The sequence below is a fragment of the Diplodia seriata genome (assembly GCF_021436955.1).
Source record: "Diplodia seriata strain FDS-637 chromosome Unknown scaffold_2, whole genome shotgun sequence".
In the NCBI taxonomy this organism is placed as follows: Eukaryota; Fungi; Ascomycota; class Dothideomycetes; order Botryosphaeriales; family Botryosphaeriaceae; genus Diplodia; species Diplodia seriata.
In genome coordinates this window covers 706,775-721,207 of record NW_027117309.1, presented here as the reverse complement: position 1 = coordinate 721,207, position 14,433 = coordinate 706,775, and the positions used below count along the sequence as shown (strand labels likewise).

Below are 14,433 nucleotides of genomic sequence, written 5' to 3'. Positions count from 1 at the left end.
GAGTGGCCGCAACCACCCAGATACTTCCGGCGCTCCAGAGCTAACCCTCGTCACCACGTCTTCCTACGCGTCCGCAAGAGCATCATGGCAACCACGAATGCGGAGGCGGAGGCTCTGATCCCACAATTCAAGCTGAATAAGTTTCTCAACCAAGGTAAATCCGAATCAGCCGCATTTTAACGATACGAACTTCCCGAGGCAATTTCATGCACACGCAGTCGTTGGAGGTTGAAGCCATGGCATGGTCCACGTTGACCTCGCTTTCATTTTATCTTATCGTTACGTACGGACCATCGCTTCAGCAGCCGACGACTGCGTGCGTGGGTATCATATTATTTTTCCTGTCATCCACGCCTCTTGCTGCAGCATGCGCTCATTCGTTCATCCTGAGCAGACCAAGCCGGTCGTCGCCTCGTGCTTCTAGGCTCCATCCACGACAAGCCAGCGCTTCTCGTCGCTGAACGAGCAGCTTTCTCAGCCGAGCCCGCCCATCTGGAGAGCTTCACGTCGTCATTAGCGAACATCAAAAACCTTGGGGCCAATGATATCTACTTTTGGTTCCTTGCAGCCACAGCGGCCGACCCAAAGAATTCCACCCAGCCACCTGACCTCAAGCTGAATCTGATTTGGCCTTGCAACGAGAAGCACATCAAGAAGTACTCGCAGCAAGGGGTGCGCATGGTGACCGAAACGCCGGAAATCTACAGGGATCATGTGCGTCCTTACATGCAGAAACAGCGGGAAGAGGGAAGGCTCAATTGGGTGTTCAACATCATCGAGGGACGCACTGAGCAAGAAGATGTCTTTTTCCGCGAGCACGGAGAAGAGGGGTTCCTCGTGTTGCCGGACCTGTGAGCATTCCTGACCGGCACGATCGTCTACAATAGTGTGGTGTGCTGACCCGCCTCCTTTCCTGCAGCAACTGGGACCGCAAAACTATGGCCAGCCTCCACCTGCTTGGACTTGTAGAGCGCCGCGACATTTGGTCGGTCAGAGATCTCAAGAAAACGCACATTACATGGCTCAAGCACATGCGCGCAAAGCTGCTAGATGCGACGGTGAAATTATACCCAGAGTTGGAAAGGGACCAGCTCAAGCTCTACATCCACTGTATGTTGCGCAGTACGTCACACACTCATCTCCCTTTCTGACGATCGCAGATCAACCAACCTACTATCACTTCCATGTGCACATAGTGCACGTGGCTCTCGAGGCCGGCGCAACTCAGGCCACAGGAAAAGCGTTGGGACTGGAGAACATCATCAGCCAGCTCGAGCACGTGGCTGGCCCGGAGGACACGGCGGGCATGGCGGACCTGTCTTTGACCTACACCGTGGGCGAAGCTAGCGAGCTGTGGACCGAGATCTTCGAGCCACTGAGAGGTAGCGGAGCCTCGTAACCGATACGGGGATAGGCATGAGCGCGGGTTGGGCGTCTCTCGTCCCTTCACGCGGTCACGGGCGACGGTTGTTTGGCGTTGCACCCTCATGCGGCCACCTCAAACAGGCGAATGAAACAGAAGGTAGGCGCCGCTATAGTCAAAGATAGGAGAGGTGTCGGAAGGTCTCCGGTTGGCCAAGCGATCTCATGCAAACAGGCGTCCCAGACACAGGGACGGAGGATGCGTTTGTAGAGGGATAGACTTAGAGAAGGGACCCGTCGGCACGGCCTGATGGGGCAGGATCAGCGAGCGAACTTTGCACGATGTGCGCAGTGCATTTATTAGATCTTGCATAAATCTCCGCCGAGCCGCCAATCACAAATTGTTTTGGCCCGGCGAGCAGGCTTGTCTGGCGCCGCGGCGGGCGCGACGTGCACTCAAGCGCGCTTGACGAAGTGGTTGGCAGCGGCGCGGCTCGACGCCGTCGTGCATGAGAGGCGTCAGCCAGTCGAGGCCGGCGTGCAGGCCGTCAGCGGCGGGCCCGCGTGAAGAAATAAGCCCGCGGGCGCCAGTCGACGAGGCGGCACATAGAGATGCCCAGACGCGGCGTGAAACCCAGCGGACCTTGGGAGGCGTTTCATAATCCTTGGCTCATTAGGGGCGAAATTTCGGCTCGCGATGGCAGGCGCTTGGGGTCGCGGCGCGGGCGGCGCCTGGGCCAAAGCGCCCCGGTCGCTAGCCGATATCTCAGACCGCTGCCCTCCTCCAATCGTGCGGTCCTCCGACCATAAACTTGCTTGCGGCTGCTCTTGCTTGCGCTTCCACTCCTTCATCGGTTTACCTCACGCTCTTTCGGTCTCCGCGCCTTCCGCTCCTTAACTCGCTCCACGAGCCCGGCCTCTGGACGCATACGCAACTACTACGCCCACGAAGACTCACGCAACAACAAGTGCAGCGCTTATCTAAACGACACCATGCTCGTCAAGTACCTTCTGCCGGCCCTGCTCGCGGGCTCCGCCGCCGCCGTCAACACTCTCGAGATCAGCGGCCAGGATTTCGTCGACCCCAAGACCAGCAAGCGCTTCTACATCATTGGCGTTGAGTACGTCCCTGGTTGCCTTGATTTTCAGGAGCACCGCAGTTGCTAATCCTCGCGCAGCTACCAGCCCGGTGGCCAGGCCGGCTACAACGAGGCCTCGGGCAAGGACCCCTTGACTGATGGCGATGCCTGCCTGCGTGACGCTGCGATCATGCAGCAGCTGGGTGTAAGCTTGGTTCCACCCACATGTCAGGCGCTCCACGTGCTGACCCTTGCTCCCAGATCAACACCATCCGTGTCTACAACGTCGATCCCGATGGAGACCACGACCAGTGCGCCAGCATCTTCAACTACGTCGGTATCTACATGATGCTTGACGTCAACTCTCCTCTGGCCGGCGAGAGCATCGACCGTTCCCAGCCGGGCAACTCTTACAACGCCAACTACCTGGAGCGCGTCTTCAAGATGGTGGATGCGTTCAAGAACTACCCCAACACTCTCGCCTTCTTCGGCGCCAACGAGATCATCAACGACGTTGACTCGTCTGAGAAGAACCCGCCCTACATTCGCGTACGTCAATTGCTTCCAGTGTCTAGAAAGCCATTGCTCACAATCATTATAGGCTGTCCAGCGTGACCTGAAGCAGTACATCAAGAACAACGCCGACCGCAGCATCCCTGTTGGCTACTCTGCTGCCCAGGTCCAGGATGTCCTTCAGGACACCTGGGAGTACCTCCAGTGCGCCATTGACGGCAACGACGACGACATGTCTCGCGCCGACTTCTTCGGCCTGAACTCGTACTCTTGGTGCGGTGGTGATGCCACTTTCAAGTCCTCCGGCTACAGCGACCTTGTCGACATGTTCAAGAACAGCAGCATTCCCGTCTTCTTCTCTGAGTACGGCTGCAACGAGGTTCAGCCCCGTGTCTTCGATGAGGTGCAGGCTCTGTACGGCGAGAACATGACCTCCCTCTCCGGTGGTCTGGTCTACGAGTACACCCAGGAGGAGGCTGACTACGGTCTGGTCGTCATCAACGACAACAACACTGTCACCCTCAGGACCGACTTCGACAACCTGCAGAAGCAGTTCAACAAGCTTGACATCTCGTTGATCCAGTCCCAGAACGACACCGGCACCTCCATCACCCCTCCCAAGTGCTCGAAGAGCCTCATTGACGACGACACGTTCGGCGCCGACTGGGACATCCCCTCGACTCCTTCCAAGGCTGCTAGCTGGATCAAGAACGGTCTTGACAACCCCAACACGGGCAAGATCGTTGACGTCACTGCTACCGCTGTCCCCGTCGCCATCTACGGTACCGATGGCAGCGAGATCAAGGACCTGAAGATCAGCAAGGTTTCGGATGGCGAGAGCAACACCCCCAGCGGCAGCTCGCTCAGCTCCGGCTCCACCACCAGCGGCGGCGGTAACTCTTCCACCACCAGCTCCGGCTCCTCGTCCAGTAGCACGGCGGAGGGTGCTGCGGGCAAGGTCGGCGTCAAGAGCACCAGCGCTCTTGTCTTCGCTGCCGTTCTTGCCATCATGCTCTGCTAGACCATGGAAGCATAGTGTTTACAAGCTTATGATGTGTTCCATGACGAGTTTTTTCCGTTTCTTCGGCTATTGGGGCTTTCTAGTTAATCGGATGCACCTCCAAAGGCTTCCTTTCTTCACTTCGACTTGGCATAGCGAGTTTTTATCCCACTGCAGGTCGGCGGCTAGCTATGGGTATTTGAGAGAGCATGTATAGATGACGGGGTTTTTAATCGAAAATAGATTTGCTTCGGCGCAATGCGTTTTTGGCTCGTGTGATTCTCTCTTTAATAGATGTCCAGTCACCGGCTGCTTTGGTCATCCATGATGTTTAGTATCATGCATCCATAGTACACGGTCTGTTGCGAAGTGAGGGCCATGTTTAGAGAGTAAGTTAATGGATCCTGAAGGTATTGTTTGCAACTGTATCCTGATTTGACTTCTATGAGTAGGAAATCTCTTTTGACTCAGCGCTCTGACCCAACTTGTACTTACCTGTTGCAATATTAAAGCCCGAACAAGGCAGCGTACACGTGAAGCGATGACAAAGGATCACATGAGAGCTTCAATTGCTCCATTACGTCTGCATCCTCAACGAACCAGTTGCATCTATGCTTTGATACGGATACGTAAAAGGTTTGGAAGGAATACACTAGTGGAGCGGCTCCCGAAAATCGGACTTAAGAGGTCCCCGCACCGAATGACGCGATGCGGGGCTTTTCCGAGCTTCAGAGCTCCCGTTTTATAATGCTTGATTGATAAGCCAAGCTCTGGGACAACCAGACGGCCCTCGTTCTCTTCTACTGTAGGCAAATGTCTTTCAGAGCATTTCCACGCATCGCATTGGCAGCCTCATCTCCCCGTCTTGCCTCCACTTCGCTAGTCGCGCGCAGCAGACTCTCCGCCATCACCTCACACTTCAGAGCTCCTCTCACAACCCCGCAATCGGCAGTCACCACACGAAAAATGGCGTCAGCAAGCATCCCGGCGACCATGAAGGGCGTCATCATTGAGAAGACAGGCGGGACGGACGTCTTGCAGTACAAGACGGACCTGCCCGTCCCGCAGCCCAAGGCCGGCGAGGTGCTGGTGAAGAACGACTTCATCGGCATCAACTACATCGATACGTGAGTACCAAAGCCTGACTCAATACACGGCGTCCCATGCCATTAGAACACTCCACCCACCACCACCATCACCACTCCACCATCCAAGCAATCAATCAACCCACCCAGGCTAACACTCTCTCCCAGTTACTTCCGCACCGGCCTCTACCCCGCCCCCTCCTTCCCCTACATCCTCGGCCGCGAAGCCGCCGGCACCATCGTCGCGACGGGCGCGGGCGCGGGCGGCGAGCTCCACGGGCTGGCGGCAGGCGACCGCATCGTGTGGATGGGCACGGGCGCGTACGCCGAGTACACGGCGGTCGCGACGGGGCACGCGACCAAGGTGCCGGCGGGCGTGGGGTCCGACGTGGCGGCGGCGGCGCTGCTGCAGGGCCTCACGGCGCTGACGCTGATCCGCGAGGCGCACGCCGTGCAGAAGGGCGACTGGGTCCTCGTGCACGCCGCCGCCGGCGGCGTCGGGCTGTGGCTGTGCCAGCTGCTGCGCGCCGTGGGCGCGCGCACCATCGCCACGGCGAGCAGCGAGGCCAAGAGGGAGCTGGCGCGCAAGAACGGCGCTGAGGTCGTGGTGGACTATACGGCTGAGGATGTCGTGGCTAGGGTGAAGGAGGTGACGGGGGGCAACGGCGTTGTGGCCGCGTTCGATGGCGTGGGGAAGTCGACGTTTGATGTCAGTATGGAGAGTTTGGCGAGGAAGGGGAGCATGGTCAGTTTCGGGAATGCGAGCGGTGCGGTGCCGCCGGTGACGATTGCGTATGTGTTTCCTTTCCTTTCCCCCTTTCCTCCCCCGGTGCGGGCCGGTGTGAGTGATTGCTGACTGCTTTTGTTCGTTGTGTTGTAGGCGCCTCTCCGCGAAGAACGCGAAGCTGCTTCGGCCCACGCTGTTCGGCTACCTTGCTACCCGCGAGGAGTTTGACAAGTACACCTCTGAGCTCTTCGAGTTCGTTGAGAAGCACAATATCGACGTCCGCATCCACGAGGTGTACCCGTTGGCGGATGTCGCCAAGGCGCACCAGGATCTGGAGGGAAGGAAGACTACCGGGAAGCTGCTGCTGAAGCCTTGATTGGCATAAGGGAGAACAAACCAACACCTACAAGTACTAGTCAATGAGACAAATTGTCAAGCTCAACTTGCGAAGTGATCTAGAATAACGTCCATGAGACTGAGGGTGAGTGGGTTGTGACATATTTGATATGCCAAGATTACCTTTGTGGTCCCGTCTAGGAGAGTAGGGCAATAGAGTCACGTTGATTCCCTGCGTCTTGTCAAAAAACCCACTACCTCTCTTCAATTACCGCATGATCATTCGTCCAGGGAGGCACGAAACATGACGCGGCAAAGCTTAGATCGAACTGCTTTCCACCCCGTCGACCCGCTGATGGCGATACATCTGCACAGGCGCCGCCCCATCCCGCCACTCAAACACCACCACCACCCAGCACGCCCCCTATCGCCCGACACTCCTCAACCAGGCCCCTCATCCCCTCGTCGCCCGCGCGCGCGCGCCGCTCGAAGTCGGCCACGTTCTCCCTCATCCACGCGGCGTCGGCGCCCGCCTCGGGCAGCATGACGCCCTGCTCCTCGCCGGCCACGATGGTGCCGTGGACGAAGATGGCGTCGAGCGGCGGGCCGCCGCCCGGCAGCAGGACGCGCTCCCACGCGTCCCGCCGCAGCTGCCGGCACAGCTCGTCGTACATGCTGCGCGGCCGCGACGCGCCCGGGCGGACGTGCGCGTGGATGGCGTTGATGCGGTTCTGGGTGGGGGTTGGTTAACTGCTGGTTTTTTTTTTTTTTTGACTTTTGGCGCGTTTTCTTTTCTCTTGGGCGGCTGGCTGTGCGAGGCTGCTGCGTGCGGGGGGTTGAGATGATGTGGGTGGGAGGAATGGGAGCCCTGAGTGGGGTGTGGACGTCGATCGTTTACTTCATATTCCCTTTTTTCCTTTTCTGAATTCTACGGCTGGGTGGAGCCTCCGGCTCTCTATGTTTGGTGCATAGGAACAATCTTCAACCAAAGGGACGTCCATGAAGTAACACGCTTTCACATAAGGGCCGGGTATTTGCTTACGGGTTTGCCGCCTACGTAATAAGAAGCGTCTGAAACGTCTTCGAACTTGACGTTGACGAACAGAGATGGGGTCGTAAAGACAGTCGTGTGGATTTTCGTAATGGCAGCGGCGAGCTCATCACGTTGAGATGTGTTGAGGGGGTCCTTGTGAGAAATGATGTAGAGCGGCATTGTAAGCTGAAGTCTACGGTAGATTGTAGTGGAGACTGATTTTCTGAGCGGGATTGCAAAACAGTAGAAGACTGTCAGTTTATGAGTACTCGAGCTGTTGGCTGTGGTGCTCTAGTAAGACAACTTACCGGTATTACTAGTGTTGACTGATGCCCGGGGAAGCTGTTTACTGATCCTCGGAGAAGAGGAGGTGACGTCGATCTTCCGCGGTGGCGTGAGGGGTCGGGGCACGTTTTCGGGCAAGAGGATCTCCCCGCCGGCCTCATGACCAGTGTCTACCCGCCCTTAGCGAACCAACAACTGGCGTCGTACACTGTGGATGAAGCCGGGATGCTGCATGCGTTCCTGAGATGAGGAAGGAGTGAATTTCCGTAGTATACATGTGTTGTGTAACGCTTGTTGTAACCACCATACAATATACAATTCCAAAACGCCGACGTATATGCAGTCGTCTCGTGTGCAATAGCCTCGACTGCTCCCTTCGGTTGAGGACGACCCTCCGTGGCCCTCAACTTCGATTTTGCTTTCGCTAGCAATGGTCGATCCCAAATCACGTACAAAGTCGCTTCGTAAAAGCCGCTACAGTCGAACTACCCCGGAAGGACGGGTTCAAAATCAAGACCGAGACGTAAATGCACAGGTGTGTGGCAAAGACGCCTAGAGCAGGACCTCGGCAACCCACTGCTGTGTTACAGTGCATTGGTTTTCATCCTTGTGCTTAGATTCCACCACCTGTGGCGACAGGTTAGACAGCTGGTCCTAGGCGAACAAGAGGAAGCAGCACTCACCGGAACGGTGCGTTTCAACGCGGTAGTCGCCAGCAGGTCTCTGCTGGGTGTTGGGGCCGGTAGTCTTGAGTAGCAGGTAAGAAGCACTCAGTCCGACAAAGGTGAGGCCGACAGCGCGGCGACTGCGATCAGACCATGTCAGTCGAGCTCCTGGAAGCATCTGGGGCAGCCGAATGCGGGGAAGGGCTAGCGGAGAGAACGTACGTGAAGAGCGCGTTGAGACCCATGATGCAGGATTCTTAGGGATCAATTGGGGAGGAAGGAATCAGGCAGAGAACAAGGAGCTTCGAAGCAGCGGTGTGGAGAAGGTTGAGGAGTTGTTGGCGTGATGCCGGGCACGCGACAGGCATTGGAAGGGCCGGCCACTTAGAACCGCGGCTAACCTTATGACGAAAGGCACCGTTGCCTATCGATAACGGCAACACTTCGGCAATCTCAGAAAAATCCACGGCCCTGAGGCGCGACGCGCAGCTCCGCTTCTCTGCCCTCCACTGCACCGTTACTCGATCTTCCTCGCCCTCTGCGCCGCTGACTATCCTGCGATTGCGGCGGCAATACTACTCGCTTCGCCATGGCTCCTTCGAAGCAAAAGGCCCCCAAGGGCAGTGCTTCGAAGTCGAAATCGGGTGCCATCATCTGTAGGTTTCCCATGCGCCGCGATGCTATTATCCGCACGCACATAGACTAATCCCAGCCCTCTACAGCGGATCCCCGTTTCTCCAATATCCACTCCGACCCCCGGTTCCGCCTTCCCTCGAAGAAAAACACTCATGTCACCCTTGACAAGCGTTTCGCGCACATGCTCGACGATGATGACTTCACACGCAAGGCTTCCGTAGACCGTTATGGCCGCAAGATTACCAAGGATGCCGGCAAAAAGGAGCTCGAGCGGATGTACCGGGTTGCAGACGAGGATGAGGACGAAGACGAGGACGAGGAGAAGGCTGACGTCGACGACGATGATGAGGTGCAGAAGGAACTTGCCAGGGTAGACAGGAAATATGACCCTGCGCGAGAGGGCGGCTTTTCTTCCTCAGAAGACGAGAGCGATGAGGAGGACGAAGATGAGGTGGAGGTTCAGGAGCAGGACGCATTCGAGTTCCCCACCGGCGGAAAAGAGGCGGAAATCGAGGAGATGGAAGACGCTACACCGCGACTGGCGGTCGTGAACCTGGACTGGGACAACATACGAGCCGCGGACCTTATGGCTGTCGCAAATAGCTTCGCGCCTGAAGGAGGCCGTATCCTCAACGTGACTGTCTATCCCAGCGAATTCGGCCGCGAGCGCATGGAGAGAGAAGAGCTGGAGGGGCCGCCGCGAGAGATTTTCGCAAAGAACAAGAAAGACGACTTTGAATCTTCCGAAGAGTCCGAAGAAGACTCTGACGACGAGGAAGAGAGGATAAAGAAGGATCTGCTGCAGGAGGACAAGGGTGACGAGTTCGACTCCAAGGCACTGCGCCAATACCAGCTGGAGCGTCTGCGCTACTACTATGCTGTGATTACTGCCGACTCCGCCGGGACAGCGCGGCATATTTACGAGAACATGGATGGGCGCGAGTACTTGTCCAGCGCCAACTTCTTCGATCTACGTTTCGTGCCGGACGAGGTGTCTTTCGACGAGGACAAGCCGCGTGACGAATGCAAACGCATCCCCGACGGCTACCGGCCAAACGACTTCGTCACCGACGCCCTCACTCATTCGCGCGTCAAGCTGACCTGGGACGCCGATGACAACGCCCGCAAGGAGATCCAGAAGCGCGCCTTCAGCCAAAAGGAGATCGACGACAACGACCTGCAAGCATACATTGGCTCCGACAGCTCCTCCGACCAAGACTCCGGCTCCGAAGGCGACTCGGAAGCCGAGATAGCAGCAGCCACCACCACCGACAAGGACGCAAAGAAGCGCGCTCGCGAGGAGAAAGCCGCGAAGCTGCGCGCCGCACTCGGCCTCGACAGCGGCAGTGCCCCGGCCCCCAAGAAGTCTCGCGACGCCGCGGACAAGCCGGTCGGCGACATGCAGATCACATTCACGTCCGGCCTCTCGTCCGCCAAGGCCGACAAGAAGGCCGTCTTCGAGAACCAGCCGGAGGAGTCGACCAAGGACAAGTACCTCCGCAAGGAGAAGGAGCGCAAGCAGCGCCGCAAGGAACGCGCCAAAGCCCGCCGCATGGGCCTCGATCCGGACGACCCGGAGGCGCTGGCGAAGGTGCGCGAAGACGAGGCGGCGTCGTCGTCGGACGAAGAAGCAGCCGTCGCAAGGGGAGGAGAGCAGGCGGAAGATGGCGACGACGCCGACGACGCCGACCCCTTCAACGACCCCTTCTTCGAGAACCCGGAAGCGGAGCGCAAGCGCGCCTTCAAGGAGGCCAAGAAGGCCGACAAGCAGCGCAAGCGCGAGGCGCGCGAGGCGCAGGCGGCCAAGAGCGCGGCCGAGCGCGCGCAGCTCGAGCTGCTCATGGCCGAGGACGAGGGCAAGTCGCACCTGCGCCACTTCGACATCAACGAGATCGAGAAGGCGGAGAAGAAGAAGGGAAAGAAGGGCAAGCGGGGCAAGAAGGGAAAGAAGGAGGAGGACGGGGAAGATGCGGCGGCGGCCAAGGGCGAGGTCGAGGACCAGGAAGGCTTCCAGATGGACACGCGCGACCCCCGCTTCAAAGCCCTGTTCGAGAGCCACGAGTTCGCCATCGACCCGACCAACCCGCGCTTCCGCGGCACCAAGGGCATGAAGGCGCTGCTGGAGGAGGGCAGGAAGAAGAGGAAGATGCGCAGGGGCGGCGGCGAGCTCGAGGAGGAGGAGGCCGAGGCCGGCAGCAGGGGGAAGAGGGCGAGGAAAACCGAGGATGCGGATGACGGCAGGCAGCAGGATGATCTGAAGAGGCTCGTCGAGCGGGTCAAGGGGAAGTCGAAGAAGGCCAAGGCGTAGAGAAGTGCGGAGGGAAAGGGGGATCGATCATATGCATTGGGCTGGAGTAATTTTTGTTCACTTGGGGGGGATTCGCACACACACGAGTTACGGGGAGTAAAGCCTGCTGCGGTCTCGTTCATAGGGAAAAAGCCGGTAGGAACCGGGGTCATCAAAAGGGCGGGAGGGGCTCCTTTGTGTGTTTCGATGCCAATTCGCTTCGTACTTCACCAAGATGTCGATGGGAGAGTTCTTGACCGGATACTTCTTGTCATATTCGATACTTCACATCTACGACGAATGCTTCGACTTCTCCATCCGCGACTCTTCACCGTGTCGCAGTACTGCATGCATATATCTCTTGTTGACTTCCTCACCATGACTTGTTCGGTTACCAGAGTGAACCAAAAGAACCAGGGAGAAGGAAGTTCGTGTAAACAATAGGCGCTTGCTGTGTCGAACTCGAAAACATTCTTGAATCACTCTCGAAGAAGACGGTATACTAGTCTGGACCAACACCAACGTCCACGCTTCTGCTCTGCACTGCTGTCATACCTCACTCTACACTTTCTTTGCTTTGCACGCGCAGTTTATTCCAACAGCAAGAAAGAAACGCTCACACGGCCGGCGGCTGGGAAAGCGGCAAGAAGATAATTCTTTCGCGTCAATTGGACTACAAAGGAAGGGGATCAAAGAAAAGAAGAAGCGGGTCTAGAAGTTCATGAGGTCTGTGCTAGAATGTCAGCTTCGGAAAATTACAGTGCAGAATGGAGGGGGACATACCGCGTCCAAACAACGCTCGCTTGGTCCAATCCATTGCCAGCAGGATTCTCGTCCGCAAGCTCACGCTCTGCGCGAAGTAGACGCTGCGCCAAAGGTAGACAGCCAGCAGGCCGCCGGAGAAGTTGAGGCCGTTGATGTCGAAGATGGCGGCGTTGCCAATGTATGCGAGCGATCCGAGATGCCTGTACTCGAACGCCTTGTAGGCGGCTTCGTCGAGATCGCCGTAGTCGACCTGGTTCATGCGCATGCCCGGGGCCGCGCGAGCAATGGCGTTGAACTTGCGCGACAGGTACTGGCCCTGCTGGTGAGCGCGTTGGGCGGTGGCCGGAAGCGAGGTCAGTTTCGAGTCGATCTGGCGCAGGAGCTCGTGCAGCTCGCCGAAATCGAGCGTGCCGCTCCTGTCCTTGTCGTACTGCTCGAACAGCTTGTCCAGGCGGCGCAGGTGGTCCGCCGCTTGTGGGAAGCGGGCCTTGACACGCTTGGCGACCTGGCGCCAGTCCGTGTACGAGATGTGCATGTCCTCCGGGTCTTTTCCCTTCTCCCAGGCGAGCGTACGCAGGAAAGTCACGATGTGGTCCGAGACGTTGTTCTGCACGGTTGCGCAGTCACCGATTGCGTAAACATCGCCCAGAGGTGCTCCCACGATACGGCAATGGGCGTCTGTCACCAGAGCGTGCCTGTTGTTCTGTCCGTCGAGCTTCTTGGCCAATCTTGCGCAGAAGTCGGTTTGAGCTACAGTCGTCAGCTACCAGTTCCTAAAGAAGCGCCTAGCGGCTAGGCAATCTTACCGACGCCAGTCGACCACAAGCAGAAGCCCATGGGCAGCTCCTTGACGACAACATTGCCCTTATCGTCCTTCTGGGTGAAGAGGATCCTATCGTCCCGAACTTCCTTTACCCTGGAGTTTGTGAGGACATCAACTTGGTCCTTGGCAAAGCGGGCCTGCAGAAATATTAATTCCAGATCATCATTCTGATCATATTCTTGGACAAACCTCCGCATATCTCGAAAGAGCCTCATCGTACGTGTTGAGGATGTGTCCTCTGCTCTGGATTACGTGCACCGAAATCTCTGACCGTAGGATCTTGGGGAAGAACTTGGTCAAGTCCTCGTTAAGCATGTCGTAAAGTTCGGCCGCGAACTCAACACCAGTAGGGCCACCTCCGCAAACTACGAAAGAGAGGAGACGGCGGCGCTCCTCATCGGTGGTCGTAGGCAAACACGAAGCTTCCAGGTTCTGGATAACGGTGTTCCGGATTAAGCGCGCGTCGGTAATGTCCTTCAAGAAATGACAGTTTTCGAGACCCTTAACACCGTGGGCATTGGTTACGGAGCCTGGATTCGTCAGATAGGGTTCAGCCGTCTTCTCGCTCTGACTTACCAACACCAATGATGAGCTTATCGTAGGGCAGATAATAGTTCTCTTCTTGGCCATTTGGACCAACGCCCGTGACCTCGACAAGCTTGTCCGAAAACTCGACATCGACTGCTTTCCCCTTGAAGAAATGACCATTCTTGCCAGCTATTATGCGCCGCACCGGCTCTACCAATGACCTGAGCTCTAGCGTGCCCACCGTGGCGGACGGAAGCATGGGGGTGAAAAGGAAATAGTTGGAGGGCGCAACAACGGTGATGTGGTAGTCGTCAGGGTTCAGGCCTTTCAGCAAGGAAATGCTGCCCCAGCCGGTGCCCAGAATAACCAGCTTCGGTTTGTGTTTTTGCTCCTTCTTGTCCGGGCTGTCGTCATCGTCGACCAAATGCTCTGCAATTGGCAGGTTCTTGGGACCACCTTTCCGAGGGAAGAGAGCGAGTTCAGAAACATGGATGTCCTCGTTGAAGGGCCCCTCTTTATACGTGGTGGCATCGAAGATGAAGAAAGCAACTACTATGCTGCCACCGACAAGAGTGAAGATGCCTATCCATGCCGCTGTCTTGTAGAGGGCTCTGAGGGCGGCGGGTGTGCGTGACGGGACATGATTTGTAGAAGCAGGGCGGCTGAAGAAGTCGGGCACCTTGTTGTTGCGGGTGTTCCTGAGGCGCGCCAGAGAGGTCGGGGCCAGCGGTCTTCTCGGCAGGGCGTTGGGAGTCGTAGAGGTGGACGAGCATCTCGCAGCTGCAGCGAGGCCAAGTGTGGGACGCAGACTGCTTTGGAGAGCGGCCGGTGCGCGCGTGCGGGCAGTGCCGGCAAGTTGCTGCAGGCGCAGCATTGTTGACGCTGGGCTCGACGGGCGGTGATAGGGGGCGTCAAAGGTCGATGGGGACGAGCAGGCGCCAATTGGCAGGGCAGATCAGCAGAGCGAGTGTGCGAGTGTCATGGACGCGTTCGCGAAGAGGAATTGGCGTAAGGATGGCGTTGATGGATGCGAAAGAGTGGCTGCCAGCTAGCTCTGGAGGTGTGACGTACACATGCCGCTCCCGACTCGGCCGATCCGCCCGCGCCGGCGCCGACACGGACACGAGCCGCGACACCCATTCACGCCGCAACCTCCGCCTATCGCCCGCTATCGGAATGCGTTCTGAGCTCTCACTGGCCTCCGCCGCCCGGTCTCGACCTTGATGCCCTGAAAATTTGTTTGATCCTGCCAAATTTTATCAGATTTGGCCCCATCCCCTTTCCCTCACCGCAGACCAGCCCAGTGAAA

At 57.6% G+C, this 14,433-nt stretch overlaps 5 protein-coding genes across 5 annotated transcripts; 4 read left to right on the top strand and 1 right to left on the bottom strand.

The window, feature by feature from the left end:
* Window positions 1–84: 84 nt before the first annotated feature.
* SLS55_001603 (uncharacterized protein) lies at window positions 85–1,399 on the top strand (the record flags this gene model as incomplete). The annotated part of the gene is made up of 4 exons (XM_066773095.1): window positions 85–154; window positions 395–851; window positions 920–1,110; window positions 1,161–1,399. 4 exons carry the CDS (start codon window positions 85–87, stop codon window positions 1,397–1,399), a joined length of 957 nt encoding a protein of 318 aa, XP_066635662.1.
* Window positions 1,400–2,355: 956 nt separating this feature from the next.
* Window positions 2,356–3,975, top strand: GAS4 (Glycolipid anchored surface protein 4 precursor; the record flags this gene model as incomplete). Its single annotated transcript, XM_066773094.1, has 4 exons — window positions 2,356–2,483; window positions 2,541–2,646; window positions 2,703–2,990; window positions 3,043–3,975. The coding sequence occupies 4 exons, from the start codon at window positions 2,356–2,358 to the stop codon at window positions 3,973–3,975; spliced, it is 1,455 nt and encodes a 484-aa protein (XP_066635661.1).
* Window positions 3,976–4,920: 945 nt separating this feature from the next.
* On the top strand, window positions 4,921–6,142 carry ZTA1 (NADPH:quinone reductase; the record flags this gene model as incomplete). The annotated part of the gene is made up of 3 exons (XM_066773093.1): window positions 4,921–5,081; window positions 5,208–5,831; window positions 5,920–6,142. The coding sequence occupies 3 exons, from the start codon at window positions 4,921–4,923 to the stop codon at window positions 6,140–6,142; spliced, it is 1,008 nt and encodes a 335-aa protein (XP_066635660.1).
* Window positions 6,143–8,674: 2,532 nt separating this feature from the next.
* On the top strand, window positions 8,675–11,029 carry ESF1 (pre-rRNA-processing protein esf1; the record flags this gene model as incomplete). Its single annotated transcript, XM_066773092.1, has 2 exons — window positions 8,675–8,741; window positions 8,808–11,029. 2 exons carry the CDS (start codon window positions 8,675–8,677, stop codon window positions 11,027–11,029), a joined length of 2,289 nt encoding a protein of 762 aa, XP_066635659.1.
* Window positions 11,030–11,719: 690 nt separating this feature from the next.
* On the bottom strand, window positions 11,720–13,897 carry SLS55_001599 (uncharacterized protein; the record flags this gene model as incomplete). The annotated part of the gene is made up of 6 exons (XM_066773091.1): window positions 11,720–11,736; window positions 11,792–12,523; window positions 12,580–12,733; window positions 12,786–13,126; window positions 13,173–13,733; window positions 13,804–13,897. The coding sequence occupies 6 exons, from the start codon at window positions 13,895–13,897 to the stop codon at window positions 11,720–11,722; spliced, it is 1,899 nt and encodes a 632-aa protein (XP_066635658.1).
* Between the last annotated feature and the right edge of the window lie 536 nt (window positions 13,898–14,433).